This window comes from Molothrus aeneus, chromosome 9 (genome assembly GCF_037042795.1).
Source record: "Molothrus aeneus isolate 106 chromosome 9, BPBGC_Maene_1.0, whole genome shotgun sequence".
Taxonomy (NCBI): domain Eukaryota; kingdom Metazoa; phylum Chordata; class Aves; order Passeriformes; family Icteridae; genus Molothrus; species Molothrus aeneus.
The window spans coordinates 17,333,655-17,360,771 of NC_089654.1; the positions used below are offsets into that span (position 1 = coordinate 17,333,655).

General features: G+C 39.1%; 1 protein-coding gene across 5 annotated transcripts in view; it reads right to left on the reverse strand.

Moving 5' to 3' along the window:
* ARHGAP29 (Rho GTPase activating protein 29) overlaps nucleotides 1–22,562 on the reverse strand; it is a 45,300-nt gene extending 22,738 nt beyond the window's left edge. For all 5 annotated transcript variants that reach the window (XM_066555923.1, XM_066555921.1, XM_066555924.1 and 2 more), the window contains exons 1-2: nucleotides 22,292–22,562; nucleotides 3,556–3,699 (exon numbers count right to left, since the gene is read on the reverse strand). In XM_066555923.1, the coding sequence (XP_066412020.1) occupies nucleotides 3,556–3,699; nucleotides 22,292–22,553 (406 nt within the window). In that variant the 5' untranslated portion in view covers nucleotides 22,554–22,562. The remainder of the gene's footprint in view (nucleotides 1–3,555; nucleotides 3,700–22,291) is intronic.
* Nucleotides 22,563–27,117: the final 4,555 nt, after the last annotated feature.

A 27,117-nucleotide genomic window follows, 5' to 3' on the forward strand; every position in this document is an offset into this window, starting at 1 on the left:
AACATCACAGATACACCAAAAAAAACTCAATTAGTTCAGTTCAGTTTTTTATTTCTTGTTTGAGGTATTTCTTTTTGATGCAGAACTACTACAAAAAAGACTTTGCTTAAATAGAAAACTTCTACAAGTATAATTTTCAGCTTTACCAGGAATCAGTATTCACTGTAGTGATTAAGTCAAAGGGTGTAATTAAGAGCAGAAGAAGAGTACAAACTTGAATTCAGCATGGGATCAGGAGAACCATGTACTCTGAGGCCATCAACTATTTAAAGGCACTGAGTGGAAAAGTAACTACGAACATGATGCTGTGCCAGAATGAGAAGTGACTTACAGAAATGGGAGCCTAAACAGGTTCCAAGCAAGATAAGTCTCAATTCTTGGTAAGTCTCAATTCTTCTTGGTAAGTGAGGTGCCATTTAAAAGACATTTTTCATGAAGCACTCAAGTAGGCATGTAAAAGTAGTAGAGTCCAAAGAGGCCCAGTGAGGCGTGTCATGTCCAAGATATAACCAGAGAAATCAAATGTGTCATGTCCCACTCTTCTCACTGCCATTTTCCCTCAACCTCAGTCCAAAACAGCACAAGTCTGACAAACCTGTACTGCCAAGCATGATTCTCTGTAGCATGATTCAGGTAACATGATACAGCTAGTTTTTCCTTCAATCTATCTAAAAGGAAAAGCATTGAACATCCAAAGCAGAACAAGGGGCACATTTGTATACCTTCATTTTTTAGGACCTTCATTCCCATTGAAGGTCCTAAAAAATGGCCAAGAAGCTTGAAAGAGGGTCACATGCACTCTAATTTTTGTTAGCCTTTGAAATATTGACACATGCACTAATCTAAAGGGGGGTAGTCCATCTGCACTGGACATTTTGATTAAAGCACAGTGCAACTTGTCATAGTTATGAGAACACTTCACAAGACACTAAGACTTCACAAGTCACTAAGGTTCCAAAGTTATTGTAACTGATTTAATGGAGAGCAAAAGGCATTTGTTTGTTATAATAGCAGTATGTCCCTACATGAAGTTCCAAAGAAAAACTGGATTTGAAACTCTGACATTATGCAAAGACTCAAAAACCAGGAGGTGGAATCATGTGTAAATCTCAGCTTGTTTCTATTCATCCTCTCCTAAATAAACATCAGTCTCCTAAATAAACATCAGAATTTTTCCATGTCAGGTTAATTTTCTTCCTATTCATAAATCCAACTACTGCTTCCATATCTTTTTATAGTTCTGTCCTCCAATGACAAGAAACAGATGAGTCACATGAACTTTTCATAATGTCACATTAACAAAGACAGGGAAGCCAGAGGAAAAAGGATACTGGATATGTTCTACCAGCTCCTCACATTCTTGTAGCTTCCTGTTTATTCAAAAGCTGCATTACTTCTGGTGAAATAACCACAGCTGAAAACATGTGAATGCATGTGTAACATACAGGTCAAAGTAAGCAAATCTGAGGTCTGATATGCTTATTATTACCACAATGTGCTGTATTTTTATTTCTGCTTTCTCAGTACCAGCTGTCCTACACTTCAGTTTGACTATAAACTTGGAGCATTATGATCTTCAGAAAAAGAACAGCTGTAAAAACCAAACAGGTGCTAAAGGCAAACTGCCTTCACATTTACCACTGATTATGCTGGGGGAGGTAGTCTGTTTTCATACAGCAAAGGCTTCGCTGTTCACAGAGAAGCAGGACTGAAGTACCAGTCAGAAAGAGTCCTGAAGTCTTCAATCCCCCCATTTCCATCTCCAGAGGTGTCACAAATACAGTATGTGTGTGAGCAAATACTGACAGGCATTACCAAAATCTTTGTATCAAAGTATTTGTTTGTATCAATGGCTACAAATATTGAGGCAGCACCGTTTGTTTTCAGCTCTTGTAAATGACAGTTCAACCCCTAGCGAAAGAAGATTTTCAGATAGGCTACTAAACTCTATGCAAGCCTTTTTTTTTTCTCCTTTTCAGTTTTAAGAGCTGGTTTTCTCCTTTTGAGAGGTAGGGGGCTGACTCATTCCTCCAGGAGATTGCAGGAAACCAGTCACCTGAGTGAACAGCTGAGCTCAAGTGCCCAGAGAAGGCTTCTAAGTGTTGCAGGATCACTGACATCATCCTGCTTTAGACTTCTATGGATTTTGCATTTCATGCTGTTAAGCTTGAGAGTGGTTCTAAAACAATATATGATTTACTTCATACCTTAGGTCACTTTTCCTCAACATTTCTTAAATTAAATAAATTGAACATTGTCGTACAACCACTGAAATTAGGGCAGAGCAGAGGACACTGTCATCTTACCACAGCACTTAAGCATGGAAACAGCTTGTTGGGAGGTGGAAGAATTATGTTTACTAAACAATTAACATGTTCACTGAACACTGACTACCATTGTATGTGTGTACTTCAACTTTCCCGTGACCAATAAGCAAACAGCCCCACAAGGGATATCCTCTGTGTTTCTGTTGTAATGTACCTCTAAAGCAAGTTCAGAAGTTATAGTCCTGTCCCATGATCATTTGAAATACAGGTACAGATCTATAGGAAACCCTATGTGTAACACAAAGTAAATGAGAAGTACTCTGCTACTACCTGCCAAGATCAAACAAACTGGCAAAACCATGTATCAATAGGAAGCATCAATAAGAAGCTTGGAAGAATCCAATATATAGGAATCAGAAAGCTAAACACATTATCATTTAAACTGATATTCCCACTTTACTGAATCAACAATACATTTCAGACATTCTAAGATAAATACAAAACAAGAGGGAAGGCCGAGACAAAGAAGAAAAACTATACATGTCTCTGAAGAAAGATATCCTACATGATTTAACACAGGCAAGAGGTAGAGATTTAACCCTCCTCAAAGCTGGTTCCACAGTCATATACCAGACTCCAGAGCAGGAAGAGCTGCTGTCAAAGGTTACACAGAGAAGGAACAGGTTTCTGGGGCTGGAGCAATTGAGTGCTTCATTATTTGCATTTGTCTGGCATGCTGAGAACTGCAGTAGCAAAGATCAACAACAGAAAGTATTTACATGTCTGCAACACTTTCGTTGCTACTGACACCTTTATCGACACATGGCTGCAATGCACTTGTGGAATTTATAACTCTTCAACTATGCAGATTTTGATTGCTCAGAGATTTCTTCACCTGATATAAATACAATACCATCCCTACAGATTCACAAACTTAGGTAAAGATTCTTGGCAAATCTCAAAGTAGATACACGCCAGGTTTATTACTCTGGGATATTATTCTGTGACACTCAGGTAAAGAAAGCTTAAAATCAAAGGCTTATGCTTTTAGAATTCAATGTGGGTTTGCACTTAGCTTCCTATAAGCAGAATTTTATCACATCAATGAGCGAACAAGCTACTTTCATATTACTCCTCACTTAGGGAAGGCATTTTTTTAAATGATTACAGCATTATGCTTTAAAAACCCCCAGTTTCTTCTGTATATGTGGAATTCTATCTATAATTCTATGCCAATCAAGTCACTAATTACAATTTTCCACGAATATGAAAGACAGTAATTCCTTACCTTTTACTTTTGCAATAACTGTTCCTGCAGCACTAAGAATATCAACTGAATTTAGAGTCTGATGTTTATTTATCACTGCTTTTAATACACGCAGTAACTCCCCCAGGCGTTCATGTACTACTTGATGCAGGCCATCATGATTTTCTGAAAAAAGTAAAGGAAAAACTACATTAAAACAGTGAATTGACACCCAGTCACATTACAAAACACTTTGAGAGTATTCAGCTGCATAGAATTCTAGGCCATATTGAAGCTGAGCCTACTTAAAAGAAAAAAATTGTTAAAACACAGAGTTATAATAGCAGCTACCAATAGTAAACGTGCAATATTGTATATCATTCACACAAACTTATTTCTCACAAAAAGTGAAGCAAGTATACTTTAAAAAAAGGAGGAGGGGAAATTCTATAACAACACCGTAGGGTTTCTAAATTAAACCATCATTTTTTCTCATGTAATTTCATCAACCACCATTTTGATAATTACTTATATGAAAAAAGGTATCAACAAAAGCAGATTCTGATTGTTCATTAAGTAATTCTTCACCTGATACAAATTCAACACCATATAGGTATGTTTGTAAATTAAAATTTCTGGCAAATGTTGGTTAGTTTTTAATTAAAGTATCAGCAAAACCTTAAGCATCTTTAGTATATAAGCCAAGATCTACAAAGGTCTGTCTTTAAGCATGTTAGTCCTGATAAGTAAGTTGAACATCTAAATTAGGCCAAATCAGAAAAATTCACAAACACACTGCAAGATGGTGATGCTTTTTATAGCACATGCCTCTTGCTATGTGCTTCTAAATCCCAACCTCATCTAAGTTTTTTACAAAACACTTATTGTTGTATGCACAGCACAGGTTAAACCACAATCTGTTCTGTTACAGAAGAGGTGCTGGTGCATGGAATTAAAGTTTCTCATGTGCCAGAGTGCTGCGTTGCAAGTTGTGGTAAAAAGCTTTCAAATTCAGGAAAGTCTAGCTTATGAAAAAGAAAAAGAGGATCTAATAGAAGCTGACTCACTTCCCCACCGAGCAGGGCAATTCTGTGTTGTCTGTGGCCATGATAACAAACAGGTCAATAGAGACAATCACAGTACAGTGCAAATTGATCCAGTGTTGCTCAGAGAATAGTTTCAACTCAGAGCCATTTTTTCTGGTGACAAGACAATATATTCAGGCTAGAGGCACCTAAATTTTTCTGAGGAATCCGCATAGTACAACATGACACATCAGTATAGTGGATCACTGCTGTCAGGTGTGCATGTGCAGAGGCTACACACAAATTTTATATATTTGTATCAGGTAAAACAGCAACTCTCCTAAGGACCACATGCTTCAGGCTTTATTTCCCTACATGCCACATATCAGCAGATTTTTTTTTTTTCAACTCAGACTGGCTTATACATTGTCAAAGGAATAAGCCTTGACTCAGGAAGTACACAAAGGTAAACACTATCTACCATTCACAGGCACTTTTCCTGCTGGAAGGGACAAGCAAGCTCTATCTGTAACAGGACACACAAAAGTCTAGGAAAATCCATCTTAGTCAGCAGAAAATTAGGAAAGTTCTAAGTAACTTGTTAAAAAAAATGACCACCCAGTTGTGGCTTCATCTTCATTTACACCTACGTATAATGATTTTGAACTGACTCAATACTATTAAAATTTGATAACATATCTTGCCAGAAAAATAGAGCTGGGTGGGAAAGTCAAAATAAGTGAGAAGGGGAAAAATGAAAGAAAAGTCTTGAAGTGGACACAAGCCCTTTCCAGTCTGGAAGAGCCGTAATAAGCTTCAAAGGGAAATGCTAATGGGAAACAACCACTGAGCTGAACTAAATGTTTATCATACCATCCAGAAGAACACTATCACTATAATAGTGCAATCAAGGAGGAGATTACTTATTTGTACTTTCAAAAGCAAAGGCTACACCCAACTGAGATTTCTTTGTATTCCATCACTGTATCATTTGTTTACAAAATATCTGAAACATTGTTTCTGTGCCTCCAGAAGACAAAAGGTCTGTGACAAGTGGTGCTTGGGGAGAGGTGGGGGCAGAAGGCATCAGGAACCACAACTACACTGCATTCACAATAACTGAGACCAAACAGACACTAAACCAGAGATTTCCTGTTCAGGACAGATTTAGAAACCTCAGGCAGCAAAACAGCCTAAATATGCCAGATGAACAGAAATAGAGTTTTAATGGTAAGAAGTCTGAAAATGGCTGAGATCAAAACAACAGTAGAAAAAATACAGTGAAAGAAATGCACAGGGAAATGTGCCTCCAATGAGTTCCTGCAGCAATTCAATCTAACTGAAGTACTCACAAAAAGTATTTACTTTCAGTTTTTCTTCTGTCACTTGTATTGCTGTACACATTCATTGATGCACATGAAGTCAGCAGGAAATTCTCCACCAATGGATGCCATATTGTTTTAAAACCTCTCTCAAGCTTAACAGCATGAAATGCAAAATCCATAGAAGTCTAAAGCAGGATGATGTCAGTGATCCTGCAACACTTAGAAGCCTTCTCTGGGCACTTGAACTCAGCTGTTCACTCAGGTGACTGGTTTCCTGCAATCTCCTGGAGGAATGAGTCAGCCCCCTACCTCTCAAAAGGAGAAAACCAGCTCCTAAAACTGAAAAGGAGAAAAAAAAAAAAAGGCTTGCATAGAGTTTAGTAGCCTATCTGAAAATCTTCTTTCGCTAGGGGTTGAACTGTCATTTACAAGAGCTGAAAACAAATGCTTCCCGAATGAAAGCATACTGTGTAGAAGTGCAGAGAGAAGAACAGGGTGAAAAAGCATGTATTCAAAGCTGACAAGTCTAGTATACAAGAATGACAGTACAAAGCAGCTGGAAAGTCTTTTTGCCAAGCCATCACAGTAGCACACTATTGTCACTGGCATCCCAGTCCTCAATGGTTTTGGTCACCACACTTTCTAACTGCTCACACATCTTTAATGTAAAAGTATAATCTACCTATTTTCTAATTTTACATATTTCTCAAAGGGAAGCCTTTGTTTAGTAAGTTACTAAGCAATAATGTCTTTACAGCTATGGATTCTATTCATGCAACACAAAATCAAATTTGCTCATCAAGCTTGTCAGCACCAGTCACCCTCCCTGCCAAGTCAGGGCTGGTCACAATACACGCAGTCGGGAAAGGCACTGCTGTGTCAGTTGGCTGGCATTCTTTTGTCTGACCTGATTTATTATTGGCCCTAACATTTCTGAAGTTGTTTATGTCAACAAATGTTTGCCAGGATAAGTTTAAGTACAGAGTAACAGTCTTTCCCCCACTACACTGCTCTTCAGACCCATACAGGAGATGTACATGCAATTCTAATTGCTGCTTCTCCTTGTTGAATATTAAGGCCTTTTAACAGCAGCAGTCTTTCTCTCTACTACTCAATTTCCACCAGTCCCCAAAGAAGGGAAACCACTAATAAACTACTGTTTTGCTGTGGCTAAAAGTTTGTTTAGTAAGGAAGTTGGTCTCACTAAAGAAAGACAGCGTAGCAGTCTAGATAAAACAACTGAGAAGTAACACATCTCTGCAAAATTCTTTGAGTCAGAATGCATGGGAGACTGTCAAAGCAGATATTCTAGTTCACAAGTAAAAGCCCAGCTTTCCATTAGGAGCCTTTTACAATTAAGAAGATGTGGTTAGTTATGTCATGCATTCAAGTATTTTCAAGAACATTACATGGTGTGAACAACACGCTGCGCATACCCTCTACAGCCACAAGTTTATATACACAGAGCAGGCTCTTTAGACTCAGGGAAGTCTACAGAAACTCACCTCACTGGTCAAAATCTTACTATAAACAAGGTAATTTGGAGTTTTGCACAAATACCTTCTGCATCTACCTTCATAAACACTCTATGCCTTCACTATGATCAGAATCTACAGAGAACTCACTCTGGACATATCCAGTAGAATAAATGCAACTGATGAGAGCCCTAAATGCCATCACCCTCACTAGGTCTAGTCCTCATTCTGGGAACTCCCTTTGTAAATCTGTTCTCCTGGGATCAGCTCAAGTGCATGTACTTCACCTCCCCTTCAACTGAAATATAATAATCTGAATTCCAATTTTAGGCACCATTTCACATCTTCTCCATGAATCCTAACCTCTTTCAGGACAAACAGGCCAGCCAAATAATCTTGCAGGATGGTGGTGAGAACAAGCACACAAACTTGGGGAAACAATTTCCCCAATATCTGGATCCAGAACTTCAATAAAAAGTTTCACCTTATAGGATGCAAACAATCAGCTTCTCATCACTTTCAGTCTTTGAAGGACTCAGAAGAAGAAGGCTTGAGTAATCAACATTTTAATATTCAAGATCAATATCTTGGCTAAGAGACCATTCACTCTGTTTATTAAAAAATCTCATTTTGACCTTTAAGTAAATTATATCCTGTTTCTATTACACTCTAGAGAAGGATTACATGGGGTCACTACTTGTGCCACCTAGGGCAGGGAAAAAAAATCAGCATTGGAATGAAGCTGATCCAAAGTAAAACAGATTTTATCTAAAAATCTCATTATTATCATCGTCATCTATGTCCATACTGCATACTAGGACACTGTCAGCACTCAGGTCTGAACCTGATCCAGACTATGAGACTTCCCAGTGAGCATCACAGAGTAGGCAAAACAATCACACAATCATGAACTGTGTGGAAATCGCCTAATTCCTACATCTGCAGTTTGGCAAACAGTCCCAGATTAAACCATCATTTTCTTTTTGCTTGTTATCTCTGTCAGCCCCATTCTAACACAATTAACAGCCTGGCCTATTTGTTTGATTTAACAGAGTTCACTACCACATTCAAAAGACCACAAGAATTAATCAAACACACAGTGAGCAAGTTTTTTGATTGTGGTTTGACCATAGCAAAGTTACCTATGTCCCTGCACTCTGGTCTACCATCAAAGCAGCTTTTTTTAGGCAGTAAATATATGAGTTAGACATGATTTTCATTGACTGTATGGATATAAAATGAACAAAACTTCTTCCTTTAATGGTGGTAGAGATATTTATTTGTTGGTGGTCATAGCTCAGGAGTGATGAGAAAGCAACAGTCTTAGCTATCATATTTCTTCATTATTTGGCTACATGCTGCAGATATAAGGAAGGAAACATTTTTATTCACTGAAAAACTCACTCAGAGAATTCCTGGAAGAATTTATTCCTGCAAAATCATTAGCAAGGCTGGAAGCTGCAGAAGGGTCTGGGAGAGTCATCACCTTTCTATCCTGTGCACAATGCAGAATAAGAAGCCACCTACCCATCCCTCTGTCAAGGAACATAGTGCTTGAAGCTTCCAAATTAGCAAGATAGCCGGTCCCAGCCTTTTTGTTCACCAGTATCATGGCAACCCCTGTTGTCATGGCATCATTAAAACACACCACGCTAAATTCATAGTCTTTAGAAGCATGTGCTCCCACCAATGCTCTAACTACATCATACTGCAGCAAAAAATTACAATTTATGGAAAATAATCAGTTAAGAAATTATTTCAATGAGGAAAATCTAGGGACACGTGAAGTTTGATTAGGAATGAGGAAAACAAAGTAATAAAAATAGTAACCCAAATGCCTATATTTGAAATAAAAGCATTAGAGTTTTGTAAGGGTTTTTTTTTTTGAGAAGAGCAATATTGACCCAGTTCAGTGAGAATGCATTGAGACTTCCTCCAAACAGTTCACTGAATACAGTACTGAAAGTAGCACTGTTTGATTCCATTTATTCCACACAAATAATGCTTTTGTAATAAAAGAAAGCATTTAACATTTGGAAAGTTAATTGTCTCTTTACTGTTAAACTACTAAATTTATTCTTAAAGTCAGGTTGCACAAATTTAGGGTGAAATAAAAAAGCACCTGGTACTCTTTTTTTATTTGAGCAGTAACAGTTTTGTCTTTACTTTTTGAAATAAGCACCCTGTATTGCAAGATTTCAATTTTTGCAGAAAAAATACCCCTGAATAGAACACAAAAACTATCCCCCATTAGTTAAGGCTTCCAAGTTAAGTTTTCTAGCATGGTGACTTTTTGTTATATATCACAAATGCAAAAATAACCCTTTCAAATTTGTCATTTGCTGTTAGGGACTGGCCAAAATACAACAATTTATCCATTTAGATTCAACCACTAACCATGCTGATCAGGCTCTGATGTCACCTTGAACTGTGTTGGTTTTTGTTTTTCATTAAACTGGACTAACATTCCTACCCCATTTTAGTTATGGGCCAATTCTGTGCTTGTGAATTCAAAACTTTTGTAAGAAGTCCTTCTTGACCACATATTTAGAGCAAATCCAGGCTAAATTAATTTTCAGAAATTAAAGTTACAAAAATAAGTCTTAAAACAATCTTTTCAAACATTAATAAAATAGGTGTATATGCAAAATACTTCAGAATAATAAAAATCTTATAATTCTGCTTACACTGAAAGCAGTTACATATTTTCCTTTTGTTGGTTTGCCAACTGACATCAGCAGAAAAGTTGTTACTTCACAGTTGTCTCACATTTAGATTCATAGATGAATTCCCCATTTGTTGAAGAGGGGAAGCCTCTCAGAAAAAAAACTACCACAAAGCCGTTTTTATTCTATTTCAATATGCTGTACACTACATGCCTTTAACTTTTTTATTCTACTAGCCTTGAGATTCCAGTCAACTAACCCAGGTGTGTTCAGCCACACAGTTTAATCTTTAGAATACTTTAATCTTTTATTAAACCAAAATTTAGAGACCAGAATGCAGTAATGAATGAAGATTGCAAGTGTTTCCTTACTTACCCATTTCTGACAAAATGAGAGTGAAAACACTACATGGTCATTTTAGTCACTGTTCATTTCCCTGAATCTTCCCAGAGGTTAAGAATAAATCTAGGTGAGGATAACGCTTCAGAAGTTTCAAGACACATTTTAAGCTAAAATTGTAAATTGTCAAGTGGACATAAGGCTATATTCTTTAGTATGAATACATTAGCAATAAATCTGATCAGTCACAGTTCACAAAAAATCATATCCATTGGGACAGGCAACCATACATCTAATAGTGACTAGTTACTTATTTCTTATTCAAAGATACTTCAGTAAAACTTAGTCAAACAGTCAGTAGACTGAACAGCTGCCAATGGAAGACACTGTTAAAATAAAATGAGAACTCTTATGCTCTAAGCAACTATGTTCCTTGCATACTCGTTCAAGTTCTGAGAGTATATGAAGTAATATTCACTCAACATTTACAGCACAAATTTAAAAAAGAACAAATCACAAAATTAAAGCAAGTTGATCATAGCACATCAAACTGGCACACAGAAAGAGTAGTATGAAAGTTATGGTTTATTAATTCTAAATAAAATTAATTTAACCTTTGGTAACCAACATCAAGAGATGATCAAACAATACTTAACCTTTAACTCATGTTAATTTCAATCTAAAATGCTGTTTGTTCTACCTGCCTGCTCCTTCCACTTTCAGCCTCAGCCACTGACCGAGTGAAGAAGCTATGTTACTGCTGCCTGCCCACCTAGTCTTCTAAAGACCTCACAAAGCCAGGATTACAAGATAACATGGTGTTAAACAAGGGGTGTGTTATTTTGTGCATTTATTTTAAAGGATTTTTTTAAACACAACTATGGACTGCCATAGGATGTGACAGTAGTCCATTTCTGGTATATTGATTAAAAGAAAAAAGTTACACTTTAAAATCAACTTAGATTTAAAGTTGTACTCAAGTCCCTAAAGCAGCAGCTGATAACATTAGTTGTCTAGAAAACTGGTGAACATAAAGGATTAAGGGTTATTTGAAGTTCCTTCACTGATGTCCTGCTGAAACAACCACCCAAGAGAGTAAAACCTGACTGCATAACTCACACAGGTGACAGAGCCATTTGAATGGTCCAAACAAAATACTTTTTAAATCTTCCCATTTACTAAACTCAGGAGCAGTCGATCTCCACTGCAATATAATGTTTTGATATCAGTTAATTCACACCAAAGCATTTTTGAAGATCTTTGGATAAAGAGAAAATACAGTAATACTATCATTAAGGCAGCAACTGATGTCACACTGGCACTTGCACTTCCCAAAATGCAACAGTAAATCACTGTACATCTCACCATTAATTTTTAACAGGATAGTATTACTACAAAATACCTTGCAACAGAAAGGTGAGAAACACAGCAGAATTCATTTGCTTTGTGGTTCTGGATTTACCCATCTGGTTCTCCCCAGTACCACTGAAGTTGTCATTCCAGGCAGTCAATGCTAGATCAAGAATTTATATGCTTCAGACCTATTGCTTTCTTTCCAAATTAAGTTCTCAGCCACGTTCTCTAAAATCTCATGTCTAGCCATCATCTGAAGCTAACTACAGCTAGAAGGAGTTCTCCATTGCTTGCTGAATTTGTTTGCTTGTCCTTAACACAAGGGTTTAAACATGAATAGCAGAAAGCATTTAATCTGAGCACTCTGCAGTCTGAACCCTACTGTCAGCTTCCCCTTCAGCGCTGGCATCAGGTGTTTATCACAGTCACTTTCTCAAAAGCCATTCACAAACTGTCTTCACTCAACTATCACAATTCATGTGTACTGCTAAGCTTGCAGATAAACAATTTGCAGCTTACTCAACACCCAACAAAGCATTTAGAACTACCTCTCAAAAAAGCTGCCTCCTCAACTGCTCTTCTTTTGGGAGTGGATAACCTACTTGTGAGCTGAGACCATACTGACTGCCAATCTTCACTGCTCTGCACCTCCACCACTTCAGTGATTCCAGTAAACACTTTTTCCCCCCACTTATTGTCAGCACTGGACAACTTCTGGACAGACCTTTTAGCTCCATAGTTGTGGCAGAACAAATTAACTTACATACCCTGTACACAACAAATGAATGAAATCAAAAGTCCACAGGAGAAACAAAAAAACCCCACAGAAAGCATTCTACTAAAGAATCCATTCATACCACTATAAACACTAAAACAGCAAGATAAATCTGTGAACATTGAGCAGTCTTTAAGCTGATGCTTCAGGAATATGATGTCCATAATTATTTCAGTAACATCTGAGCTTAGAAGTAGAGCTAAGAATATAACTGTAGTCCTAAAGTAGAACATGAACTGAGATGTTCCATTCCCTCACAACACAGAGCTCTAAAACAATCACACCTGCATAAACTGGGAAAATTTAAATACAACATTTAGAGAAGAACTTGGAAATGAGCTTGCTAAGTATGTCAAGTCCTAAAGATATCAAAGCCTCTTTCTGCAAAGTCATGAATGTGCTTTAATTCCACCATACAAATATACTTCCTTCAACTTACTGATCTACAACCCTGCAATTCACATTTTCCATTATTTTTTTCACACATTGTTGCTGAAACTTCCTCACTAGGTCCTTCCCATCTTGCAGACTTCTAAAACCAGGGAGAGATTGAGACATTATAAGATTTAGAAGAGCACCTGATTCCTTCCCAAATAAGAACCTCCCCTTCCCTTCAGCAGGTATATGAAGCAAGCTCCACAATCCCAGGATCATTCTGTCTCACAGATAAGATGCACTAACAGAACTTGTACCGACATCATGAACTACTGCAACACCCCGCTGTAGCCCCTGAACCAAAGTTACACGCAGCAGAGAGAATCAGCATATTTGAAAAAGGGGACATGTTATATTACTAAAATAGCTTGAATATCTGAAGTACCTCAGTAATGACAAAGAAAACAAGACTGAAGAGGTAAGCTTTGTAAACTTAAGATTAAAACTGGTTTATCAACTAAAAATAACTGTAATTGACAAGTAAGAATTCATACATACTTTTAAAAATTAGTCCAAGAAATTATTCAAGCAATAAAGGAGAAAAAAATGGGGAAAAGGAAAAAATCCTTTGTTCGGCTAAACCTCAGCCTCAACAAAAGAAAATTCCTCAAGTCCTAGGTTTTGCATTTACACTGCTCTGTAACAAATGCCATTAAGATGAAAGTATAACTCAACTTAAGTATTTTCTACAGCCTTACATGAGTCATGTCCGTCTTCCATAAAAAGGGGCATTTTAGGCAGACAAAGGAATAAGTCCCCATAAAATCCCTATTTTCCTGAGGAAAGGGAAACAGCTATGTACAAAAATCAAGGTCCAAGCTCTGTATCAAATCTCCTACTCTGCCATGCTGTTCTAACTCTAATCCATTAGCAAGACATTAGCTCGAACAATCACATCACTAGAACTGTCAGATTGGATGAACATTTGCTCAGAATTAAGCAACAAGTCAGCTTCAGTTCTGTGACCTAGCCACATAAATAGGAAGAACAAACACTTCCAACAAAACTGGTGGAAAAGGAATGGTTTAGTCCATGAAACCTTCATGAAGTCAAGATCATTAAGATGACAATTACAGCTGTTAACTCTATGCTGTCAGGCACACAAAAATTGTTTGTATTGATGTTCTTCTTTTATGTTGCAATTTTGATAAATTGATGCATGAGCAAAATGAGAAAACGGAATATTTTTGTGGATATGCTACAATACATTTTGCCAAGAGTGGGAAACTCATTTATGGCAAGCGTTTTTTGTTTTGTTTTGAAACACACAAGAGCTCCTACATGTGCATGGAATTGCTGTTTAGAACACAAGACTTAGACTGAATATGGGTCAATTCTTATCTTTCAGATGTTATGACAGAGCTCTTTGAGAGATACAAGTTGTTTTTTGGTTCAAGTGTTCCTGCTCCTTAAGCTGTAAACTGTATTAGAAGGATTTTTGTTGTTGAAAGGCCTAGCTTTACTTTCAAAAATCAAAATTCTACTATTCATCCTCTTCCTCACTAGTGACCTTTCTTCTTGCTGTTTTTGTCATTTCAGTTCCATTAGTCTAGTTGCTGTGATGGAAAGGGAAGCTAATTCTAATTAATACTCCAGCTAAGGGTGTTTTGAGCTGCTTTCGTACATTAGAAATGTGAAAAGGACTAAGAATGAAGTTTTTCCTTGTATTACATTTTTTTGCACTTCAAAAGCAACATAAGAATGAAAAATGCCTGTGCTCTCTTATAAACAGCTGAGAGTTTTCCTAAAGAAAGATATGCTAATTATTTAAGTCAACCAAAATATCTGACTGCACATAAGGGTTGATTTTACATTTTAAACACTCACGAGCCTTCAAGACACCCCCCCCTCCTGACTGCTGATCTTCGACACTATAGCAACAAGTGAACATTTGTTCTGAAGGAATGTGGAGTATGCAACTGGGGGAGGGGTAGTACTATCAGCCACAAACTTATCTCCTGGTCCACTAAGTTATTATTTAACTTCAGTCTTCTCTGAACCTGAAGAAACAGCATTTCCTATCCAACATTAGCAACCAGCATTTAACAGGCAGCTTACACTTTGACTAAGAAGAACACAGATTTGCTTGAACTCAACTTCAAGAGGAGGTTGGTTTTTTCCTCTTGCTCAGAATAGTGGAAACAGAAGACTGCAGATGAATTAAGCAGTGCACTATCATTGCAAACTTGCAGAACCAAACAAAATACCCAGCTCCTCTGGCTCTGCTCACAGAGTCTGAAAGTCCAAGACTCCCTGACTAAAGCCTGCAGCCAGTAGACTCAGAACACAGGAGGTTTGGGCAAAACAGACTGGGGGATGATCTGCAGTGAAATGAAGAGGAAGGTGGGAAGTTTGCTCTCCCAGATTAACGTTCCTGGGGAAAACCTATGGTTCATAACTATGCCTGCCTCCCATAAACTGACTGTAAAATACCTTTTTTTACTCTGCTATGGGTTTGCCTTCATCCAGGCTGTACATTTCTCTGCCTAGCTTCTCAACTCTAAGGAAACTGGACAGGAACATGACTCAGGGCCAGGGATCTCAGTGTTTGCTGTCCAAGGACCAGAAAATGACAATGTGAAAGTGAAGGAAGCATGGGAAAATGACCAGGAGGTCTCTGGCTTGCTGTGGTCCTACAGCTACACTAAAAGAAGCAACCTGTCTAATTTTTTTTTCCTCTGAGTTTTGCCATTAAATAACCCAGGAAAACCTCTTTTAAAAAGTCACTACTATTAGCTTTCAGTTCTTAGCAATAGTTTTACTTGTTAAAGAAAATTTAAGGAACTATTTACTTTGCTCTTATCCTTGTATATCCTTCACATCTTTTAGCTTGAAAGACTATTTCAGATTTGTGAAAGGACAATTTCAGTTTCAGATAGATAGAACTTCTACTTAGCAGTGACTACTACCTGGAGGTATGTGAAAGGGTGTACTAAGGAATTTCTAGGTCAGAAAGACTGGAAGCAGATATGACTGTGCATGTAAGAAGCAGGTTTCAGAAAGGCAAGTTTAGAAGATGACTGTCAAATTCAAGTGTGCCAAAAGCTCACTGCTAAGGTGACTGGTTAATTTGTCATCCACAAAGGGCATCCTCTGCTTGCTCTTCTCCCCACCACCACCCCACCTTTAATAACCCCTGTCAAACTTAGCATTCAATAAAGGAGACAAAGAATTGATACAGGTTTTAGCAATGTATGCTGTGATGCCAGACTGGAGGGTCACACCAACTCTGCCTGGAGCCTCACACTCTTGTTCCACTTTAACCCCTGGCCCCTTGTTCTTTTGCCAGCCAACTTCTCCCTTTTTGCTGGCACTCAGTACAACCTTACAGCCAGCTAATGGAACTGATCCAGCTAAAAACTAGTTCCTTTCTTCCTTGCTATGCAGTCACCTCAGAACTACCACCAGTGTCAAGGAGAACAGAGAGATCACAGCAGCTCATGTAGAAGTTTCTTTGTAAACTGCTGTGGAAATAGACTATCAGCATGTTTAAAACAAAACCCCATAACAAGCTTTATAACAAGCTTTATAACAAGAAAACAGCAGGTTTAGATGCATCTTGAGTATTTTAAACAGTTACAGAACTCTATCAACGATTAAGCTGCTGATGGAGAGAGGAAAATAAAGGCAATTTCTGCAGGAGAACATCACAGGTTATTCCCTGCAGCTGCCCCAGCCTGGTTTAGTCCTGCCCTCCCTGCTACTGAGGCTCAGACACTTCTGCTAACTCTGCCATGGGAACCATAACATCCAAAGCAGCAAACACAAGTTGTCAGAATTCACCTTGTAACATCTAATTTGGTTCAGCAAGAGGATGAACAATCTTATTACAGGCAAATGCATTTGAAACATGCTGTTAGTTCCTTGTGGATCAAGTTTGAATAGAGCTACGAAGTACAAAAGAAATATATTTTAATAATAAATCACAAAATTATTCTTTCAGATACTGCAAGCATATCACATTTTGATAGATTCTGCAAGTGATATAACTTAAAATTCCACTTTGGACTATTTCTCAACTTCCTCAACTATTTTTAATTCTGTAATATTATTTATTAGTTACTAGACAGTTTGTTTTCCTTCTTTTTTGTGCTACATGGAATAAAAGAAACAATGTGCTACACATTACATGGATTCCTCTGCTTTTTTCTACCAATTCTCAGAGGTCATTTAATAATTCACAAGCAGGTTGTTTACACATTTGATAATCACTATGTTTTCACAGTTCCCAAAAGTTAGCAGCCCTGACAGCATTTTCTTTTCCCATCTCTCATAAAAGTTTTTTCTTTATCAAACAAAATACTACCCATCAGAAAACCAGCACCATCTTCCACCAAAAGGCCTAAGAGATCAGTCCAACTGCCCCCAAATCAAAACAAATATTAAAAACACTCCCAAATGTTGCTTCCAGAAACTGCTGCAAAGAAAAGTAAATACTTTATCAGATCCTTGTTTAGAGCAGTTTGCCCACTTACCAAGCATTAATAGTAGAAGGTGTCATTAGACAGGTAAATACATCTAGTTTAAGGTGTATCAAAGACAGCACCTTTCACTGAGAAGCATCAAAATTGGAATAAAGAACAAACAGCAAAATTACAACTAGTATTAAAAATTATCATAAATTCAATCTGTAATCTTCACTGCAGTAACTAATGAGCTTCAGATTTCCCTAGCAAAACAGGACAAACTGACTTTCAAGAACACTGCCTCAGAAAAAAGGACAGTAGCATTTTAGACTATAAGAAAATAAGGAAATGAATGAAATGCTAAAAATGCCGCAGTGCCTTAATCATACTAAAAATAGGGACAATATACATTATCAAGCCAGGAAGGGCTGAAGAGAAATCATTCACCTTTGAGCCTCAGGCACTATATTCAGTCAATGGCTTCTGGCTTTTAGTGCAGTACGTGATTAACACCAATTTCTGTGGTGCTAAAAGAAGGTTTTGAAGTCACTAAAGATTACAAGTTCCTCATTTTGAGGAAACTGTTTACCTTGAGACACCTTTAGAATTGTCCCACTGGGGTGAATATCTTATCCTGCAAAAATAACAACCTGATAGGTTTCAAGTTAGGTAGCATTCCTGATGGGTTTGAAAGTATTGGTGCTACTGTAAAGAGAATGCAAACATTCCTGACCAGGCCATCCAGCTTCAGCAGCACTTTCGCCTCTGCTTCAGTTAAAAAAAACAACAAAACCAACAAAACAAAACCACCAAACAGAAACCAAAGCCAAAAAAAAAAACCCAACAAACCCCAACAAAAACAAACAAAAACCAAACTTCAAACAAAAATATCTATCAAACTCTAAAAAATTAGACACATTCTGAACCTCAGAGAAACCTGTAATGAAAGATAATAGCTTTATCTTGCTACTCTGGTTCTAAGATACCTGGGGAAAAAAGAGTATATTAATATTTTAGAACGAACTACAATTTACATTTGTTGAAGATAGGATGAAATTGAAGCAAAAGTTTTTGCTCATTAAAAGGATGCAGAATTACCCACATGAAGGACACAATATCACACTTTAATGATTACTTCAAAGTTTGTGATAAAGAAGCAAAAATTCCAAAGTATATTCTAAAGTACAATCAAGACGACTACATATTAAAATGTAATTATTCCTGCACTTTTAAACCCCATGCAAATTTTACCCTTAGAGCTATTCATAATGAAACACAGCATTTCCCACAGTCTCAAGGGCAGACCTTATGGTATATATTATATTCCTAAAAAAAAGTATCAGATGTCACAAAACTAGTAGCTAAGTACCTTCAGAGCAGGGAAACAGGAATGCTTTCTCCCTCTCTAATGCAATATAAGCAAAAGCTGCTATGTACTGTTTAAAGATTAAATACTTAATTTCAGTTCATAATTAGAGGATATTTTACTGTGTCCTAAATATTCTTTTGCATGAGAAAATGAATCTCATCTGAGCAAAGACCACACAGTAACATCATTTACTTGAAGCAACAGTAAAATTTATTATATGCAGTAAAAGCTTGGACTGCAGTCACCAACCTCATACATAAACACCTATTAAATAGACTCTCTCAACTTTGCATATCAATGCAGTAAGCAATGGTTTTTTGACCTGGTAGATTCTCTAATAAAAGTTTGTAAGAGTTAGGTCCTGCATGTTTGGGACAAGAACTAACCTCTTCAAGTTACAGGATTTACCTTAAATATACCTCACACACTTCAAAATCTTTAATATTTTCAATACTGTGGTCAGGTTTTTAAGCCCTCAGCAGGTCTCCATGGGAAGCAAACAACTTCTCAGTTCCTCAAACTGCTTTTACCATAGGAAGTTACTTTTATCTTGAAAATCACTGATTGGCTCCAGCCTCTATACTGTACTTCCCTGTGTGTCCTACCCTTGCAAAGAGGGGTGCAAGTTCTCACACTCTCAGCCAATAGCTGAAATGTTACTGTTGGAACTCAAAGCACAGAGAAAACTCACCAGCTTTCAAGCCATTATGTCTTAACAGTTTGAACTTGGGATGTAAACTAGAACAAAAAGAAGTAAACCTGGGGCACATCAGGAAAACAGTGCCACCCATAAAACTGAACAGTCAAATGAACAGCACTAAGAACAGCACAAATGATAGGAAATATTCTGAATTTTCTGCATACTAACTCAACATACTAACTCTCAGGTCTGGCCTTCCAGGCAGGAATTGCTAGGGAATTGTTTTCATTTTCTTCTTATCAGCAAAGAAATAAGACTTATTTTGAGTTTAACTACATAAAATGTAGTCTAACTACATAAAATCCAAATGCTACAACTGAAGACAACCTTCCCGTTCAAACACAAAAACACAGTGACAACAACTGTCCTTACTATTGCTAGCCACATGGACAATCTCGCTCATCCGGAAGTTTAGCTGAAGACTGGAGCAAGAGACTGATGCACTAACTGCATCAGTTGCACTAACCACCACTACAGTTTCAGCCTGACATCAAGCAGAATTAAACACAAAATTTGTGAAACAGCACTGGATTCATTGACCTAGGTTGAAAAAATGCCCAGAGGCTCTCCTTTAATGAAGACAAGGGTAAAGTATCTGATTTTGTAGTGATCCCCAGACTGGATCACTAATAACAGAATGTTACATCCAGTGAGTACAAGGCCTAAAGGACAGCAAGAACTGAAGGGTATGGAACATATGGTACTTAACACAAGAGACAACTGCAGCTCCCTCATGTCCAAACAGCTGTCAAACTTTTAAACTCTACAGTTACATTCAGAGTGTTTTGTTTGCTGGTTTGGGGTGCTTTGGTTGGTTGGTTGTTGGTTTAGGTTTCCCTTTATTGATGGGTATCAAAAATTTATTCAGCATGAATAAATGAGACTACTGTAAGAAATGAAATCATGTTAGCATAAGGAACGCAAAGAGACGTAGCCTTGAAATCTGTGGAACATTTCATTCACCAAATACTCCCCTCAAGAAATTTCAACATATTCTTCATGCAACAAATCAACTTGCGTTGGTAGCATAACAAAACACAGTTCAAGTCTGTAATCCCAAGGCATTTATGCTCTAATTTAGACACAAACACATGCTATAACCCAAAAATCTCTTAGATTTGTCAGCCAAGATTCATCAGATGAATGTTAGGTGAAGCACAGGTGACTAACTGCTGGGCTCTATGATAGCTCAGGTATCACAAACAGGGAGCACCAGCATCAGTCAGTACGAATGACACTCAAGGCACACACCCCTGGCAATCAGCTGCCAACCACTGCAGGACCCAGCAGCACAAGGAGGACAACTGGGAGCCACAGGGTCAAGCCTGAAGCTACTGTGCATCAGGAGTTTAGACAAATCTGCCAGAGAGGCAACACAACAACTAATAGTTGATGCAGAAGCTGAGGGAGTAGTGGTTAGAAGCTGAAAGACCTACAGGAGTCTCTAGCCATGCTTACCAAGCAAACATAAACACTCATTGATGCACCCCTTCCAAAAAGGAAGAAATTAATTTCCTATCCCTGAACTGATTCCATCTTCAAATAATTGATGTAACTAATTTCAGGGTGGTGGTAAGCTGAAAGCATTGCAAACCACAATTTTATGTGCAAGAAGTCTGTTCAACCACCTTGTTAAGTTTTTGTTAGTTTCTGGAAAGACAATTGTGAACGTTTTCAAAATTAGAAAATGCAAACCAAACTATGCAGCTTCTAGGAGGTTGTCTCCAGCCAGCAGTAAGCATGGCCAGCATTACAGAGCTCACTATATTATGGGGATGAAGGTCAAAAGAACACTCCCAACTATGGAAGGGAAACAGCTTCCCTTTAAAAATTATAAATCCTTTAAATGGACAACAGAGTTTCACAAATTAATTCTATATCATATTACAAAATAAGATGACAACTCCTGTTTTCCATGTTAGTTTTTTTGGATCTTTGAGCTCAAAATTTTAAACTAACAAGCAATTAACAACTGCTGCATGGCAATGGGAACACTTCAGTGTTTTGACAGACCTTTCCTACAGAATGTCCATTTCATTCTCAGTAGGCACCAGACACCCAACCTCACAAATAACTATGACCATCTTGTGTGCTCAGCAAAAACTATGAGGACATAAAAGTTATCACTAGTGTCAAATTATTGCTCTTTTAAGAATTGTTCACACACATTTTAGCAGCAGTTTTTCAGCTGTATGCACACTCACTTGAACACAGAGGTGACTGCAAATGTTCAGCACTCAGGACATCTTACACAAAACTGCTCTGGCTGTCAGCTCAGATAATAATCTCGCAAAATTCAGATAAAAGCTTTCCTGCTGATGACCAAAACTGGACTACTGCTATTGCCCTGGAAGGTACAGGAACACAATGTGCACACACACACCTCCTGCAAGGAAGAAAATTGGCAGTTTCCACCTGCTGGCAGAAGACAGTAAATACTTCTCTTGCAAAGGAAGACACTGCAGTTATATTCTACCTTAAAACTCAAACTACTACTGTGGAAGGCTTTCAAAAACCAAATCAGCCTAGGAAACTAAAATATAACCAAAATAGTAATAGAATTGTTTGGAATTACAAAAACCATTTTAACCATTCAAGGGGTTAAAAAAACAATCAGTGAATGGTCTCACAAATTTAAGCATCAGCCTAGACAGCCTGCTAAGAGCTTATTTTCCCTTGTTATGATTATGAAACAGATTGCACTGTTCTGGTGAGGAAATGCAGAACCCAAACTAAAAACCATCGCTTCCTGTAATCACCATGCTGGGGGTGGGGAGGGAAGAGGAAGGGAGGATAAATGGTGAAGGTAAAGGGCAGGGGGAAACAACCACAGCAAACACTAGTTAAAACACACAAATGGAGTTGGGTAAGAGTTTCAGAAAATCAAAGAATTAAGAACAACTGACACACCTTCTGAAAGAAAGGCTTCCTTCAAATATAGTAGCACATCTGCAAATTTTCTGACATCGTTCACCAGTTGCATGATATATTCTGGATCCACAACAGGATTATCATAGCAGTCAGAGTTGGAGCTAATGCTGCTCAGAGAGCTGCTCTTGGTGCTGCGCCCCATTGCCCAGTTTCCTGCAGTGGAGATGGTGAAGAAGTTGGAGGTAGACAGGCGGGCTAATCCCAAACCACGCTTGCTGCTCCCGCCGTTCTGCCGCAACATCCCAGCAGCCGCCGCGCTTGGAGAGCTCCCGCAGTCAACACTCTCTGTCACTTGGTGGCCATTGGGCAAGCCAAAGGTGAAACCCTTAGAAATTGGGGAGGAAAAAGGGGGTGGAAGAGAAGGAAAAATGCTGATTAGTATAGAATTATATGCGAAGCAATACTTTTATACTGACAAGATCCAGAATTTCTTTCAAGATGATACTGCTTTACATTAAAATGTTAAACTGAGTATAAAATTATTTCAAAAGCTAATCATGATGCATGCTTACCTCATGAGAAGTTTATTCCATGAATATTTAGAAATTGCATTCTCTACATTTACCAAGACCTATTCATTACCATTAAATGTTACTTTAACTGAATACAATCACAAAAATACTTGATGTGATACAGACTATGATCAACATCCCCCCAGCATGAACCACCAAGCTGTATTCAGCATCCTGTCTATTAAGATAATACACAGCTTTGATCAAATAGGATGAATTTTCTTCGTGCAGTGTGCCACGCAAGAAACCATGGCCTATCACAGTTTATCTCAGAAAGGAAAACATCCTCAAACAAGTTATGTGGGCTTTTCAGCTTGTTATCTATTAATATGAAAGGCAATCAAAAGAAAGACATGGAAAACTGAAGAAAATGAAAAACTATTTTAGTATCAAAGTTTATCTGCAAGTCTCACTGCAGTTATCTTGAATGACGTTGCTCTGCTCTGAAAGTTCTACCATAAAAATGCACAAATTTGGAGGAGTATAAACTAAGAAATTAGTTGCATTCCTTTCCTTTAGGAAAGAAATAAACCAGAAAGCTACTGAAAATTTTGCCATGTTAGGTTAAGCGATTCATGTCAAAGCAAACTGCAGGTGGCAGAGTCAGGTACACTTCCAACAGCTCCCACAACGCCTGCTGTTGTTCTCTCAACACCAGGAGAAATTCCCAGTGTTTACGCTACAGCCTAAACACCACAGGGGGAAAAAACCCCCAAAACCAAATTGGAACACAACAGCTAAAAAGTTAATGTGGGCTGCAGACACATTTGCAGCAAATCTTCAAATTCAATTACTTTACCTAAAAATAAAAGTTGCTATAAACTAAAAAATACAGGTTGAAACGGGTTCTCCTGCATATGTTTATATTTGGTTAAACCAACTGAAACAGTAGCACCTTTACCACTTTGAACACACCCACTATGAACTTCAATAGGCATTACTCTAATGCACCTCAATTATTTTTCCATTATTTCTGCTTTATTTCTGTTTGCAGTTTAAAAATATCAGAGGAAACGTGGTCAAAGCAGTTGTTTTTGTAATTAATGTGCAAGCCTTCCAGGGAGTGTGTGCAGGGGGAGAGGGAAGAAAACTTCAGAATTTAACACAAATTAACCGCTCTAATTTCTGTTTACTGCTTAAAGTCAGTATGTATAAGAACACTCATCACACTATACAAATAATGCAGATAATTAAGCAATTCCAAACACCTCAAGTAGATTGAAGTGAGGTTTACATTAAACATAGTGTTTAAGCAAGTTTCTTCTGTTCCCACATATAATTCTCATGGCTACAAAGCTACTTTGCAATTCTGCCTTGCAATTAGAGGCAAAACATAACCTTCTCTCCTCTTAACAAGTGTGATATCTATTTATATCGAGAAAGATTTTCATATTATTTAAAAGACATGCCTCTTTTAAGTCTGGCCAGCTTCAGAGTCAACTTTTTAAGTAGCACGATGTGTTAGACCTGTTCCAGTGGCAAGTCCATGCTTTTAAAGCTGTGTTACTTTAGAAACGTTGCCTTTTTTTGGTACAAGCAGTACAATAATGCCACCACTCTGAAAATTGTAAAAGTGATGACAAAGTGTTTCTAAGCGGGGAAAACTTGCGAAAACGAAAACCGAGCAGCTTAGCACAAGAGGCACCTTTTCCTCGTAAATATTAGCCCTTACGTCTGTTCCTCCTGTGTTACAAGGCAGATGGGGAACGTTTCCCTCCCAAAACACATGCCTTTCATTACTGAGAAGTGTTTCATATTTCTTCAGGAGACTAGGGCTTTGAAAGCGAAAAGCATCCACCAGCTTTGTTATAAACGCCTCCAGACTCCTTTGGCTCACAGCGAGCCATTACCCGTCCCGACGGAAAAAAGATGAAAAACTAAAGCGCCAGATATTTCAAAAATTTGCTCTCCCAGCACAATCTCCCCGGTAGGGAGGGGAAGAAAGGGAAAAAAAAGCAAGCAAGAAAGGAAAGAAGGGGCCACGTCGCTGGCGGGCCGAGGGCAGGGCCGCTGCCGGTGCCCCGGGCGGGGGTCGGCGCTCCGCCCTGCCCCCGCCGCGCACTCCCGGCGCCCGCGGCCGCCCCGGCCCGCACGGCCCCGCGGCGGGCGCGCACTCCCCGCGGCCGCGGCAGGTACCGGGCGGCAGGGCGGAGGTGAGCACGCGGAGAGGCGCCCGGCACCGCTCCGGGGACCCGCCGGGCGGGGCGCTGGGGGTCGCCGGGGCCAGACTCGCACCGGGCCCCTACAGCCGCCCCGGTCCCCCCGGCGGCTCACCGGCGCCCTGCCCCACGCTCGCCCACTGCTCCGCCCGGCGGCGACAGGCGACGCCCGCCCTCCTCCCGTCGCAGCGTTCCCGCGGCCGGCGCTTACCGGAGAGCGGCGGCCGAGCGCAGGCAGCAGCCGGGCCGCCGCGGGCCCCTCGCGCGGCCGCCCCGCTGCCCATGGAGCGCCCTCCCCTCAACGAGCCCCGCTCGCCGCCGCCGCCGCCCCCGGGGTCGCCACCGCCCCCGGCCCCGCCCGCGCTCCGCCATTGGCCGGTTGCTGCGGGGGCGGGGCTAGCGCGGGACACGCCCCCACGAGCTCCGCGGGTGCGCGGGAGCGGTGCCCGGAGCGGGGCAGGTGCGGGCGCGGGGCGAGCGGCGGGAGCGGCAGCACCGGAGCCACCCGAGCCACCCGAGCCACGGCCGCTCCGCGAGCCCGCCGAGCGCGGGGAAAGGAACCGCGCAGCAGCCACTGCTGTACGCGCAACACGCTTCCAAGGGGAGGAAAAGTCCAACTTCAGGCTACGTGGTGTTTAGCAACCAGGCTTTGCTTTTAAGGGATTTGGCCAACAAGAAACACAAACACCGTGGCAAGGCACAGAATAAATTTCTCATACTCAACCTCCCACGCTTTGTATTCCTGGATGCAGTTTATCATTAATTGAACAGCTTCCAGTATTGTTGAGAGTAACGTGTGCATACACACACTTTCTACTAAACTCAGCCCACTTTTATTCCTGCATGAGCTCTGTTGGCTACTTATTGAAATTTAAAGCAGTAACAAAATTACTATATAAGCTCAGACTATATCCCCAGGATAGCTGTGGATTCAGCTACCCAGAAAGCCTAAATTTTGGCGTAATTTATCTTCTGAATTTAGTTGCATGTGCAGATATATGCACTTTTTCTGGTTAAGAGGAAAGAGAAGTTGGAAAAGCAGAAATTTGCATCATCATACAGAAACTCAGTTCCCAGCAACACCATGACCTTTAGACCTGAGTACAGATTTCTGTTACATCATCTCACAGCGCTTGATGGCAGCAGTTTTTCCATCTTCTAGAAGAAGGATACAAACCCACTCTTTATTTCTCTTTATTAGAAGGCCATTTAAATTCAGCAATCTTAGATCCAATGCCCAAGGTCTGGAATAGGACTTACTTTCAAAAATGTATCAAAGCCCCCAGCATCTAATTCCTAGCCCAGTTCATTAACCCTAGCAATTTCAGGCTTTACATCTTCAGTTTCCCCATCCTTGCTCCAGCCTCCTTCCCCAGCTACTCCCATGCAGGATTTTGTGTTAGAGCACCAATCTTCTCCTTCCTTCATCCTTTTCATATTCGCCATTATTTATTCAACTGGAAGAATTTTATTAAATTTCTTTTGGAATTCACAAAACCTGAAACTAAACAACTAAACTAAAACAAGTTGTGACATTTCTTATCTCTCGTGTCAATGTTAAGCACTGTTCAAAAACTTCTCTTCACCTTGAAAAATTCTAAATAACATGTGATGTAAACTTAGAAATCCAGTGTTATAAATTCTTCAAGTCTTCTAAGCATGGGAAAAAAAAGTAAAAAAGAAAACAATACTCTAATCTTCAAAAGGATTTTGATCATTCAGGTAATCGATACTGCAAGTGTCAAAATCAGGCCAGAGTAAACAATTGTAAACTAATTTAATGTGAAAACAAGGAAGTATGGTAGGGAATGTGGGTTAAATAGTACAATCAACAATCACATAATCAGAAAAAAGAAAGGTTTATTGTGGGAAAAGTCATTGAAACCATTAGATAAGTGTTCAAAAACAATAAAAAAGATAATCAAGAAATTCCACCTATACTTATCAATAGATAGAATACAAAGCAGTGGATACTATTTGGTGAGCCAAACCTTAGTTCAAAAGAAAAGCCTATAGCTACAGCAGAGTCTCTCTTCTTTACAGACACTCTTTTTGAAAATAGAAGTGACTTTATCTTGCCATAATTACACCATTCCCAGGCACATTTTAGAAAATGCTAGGAAGAATAAACTCA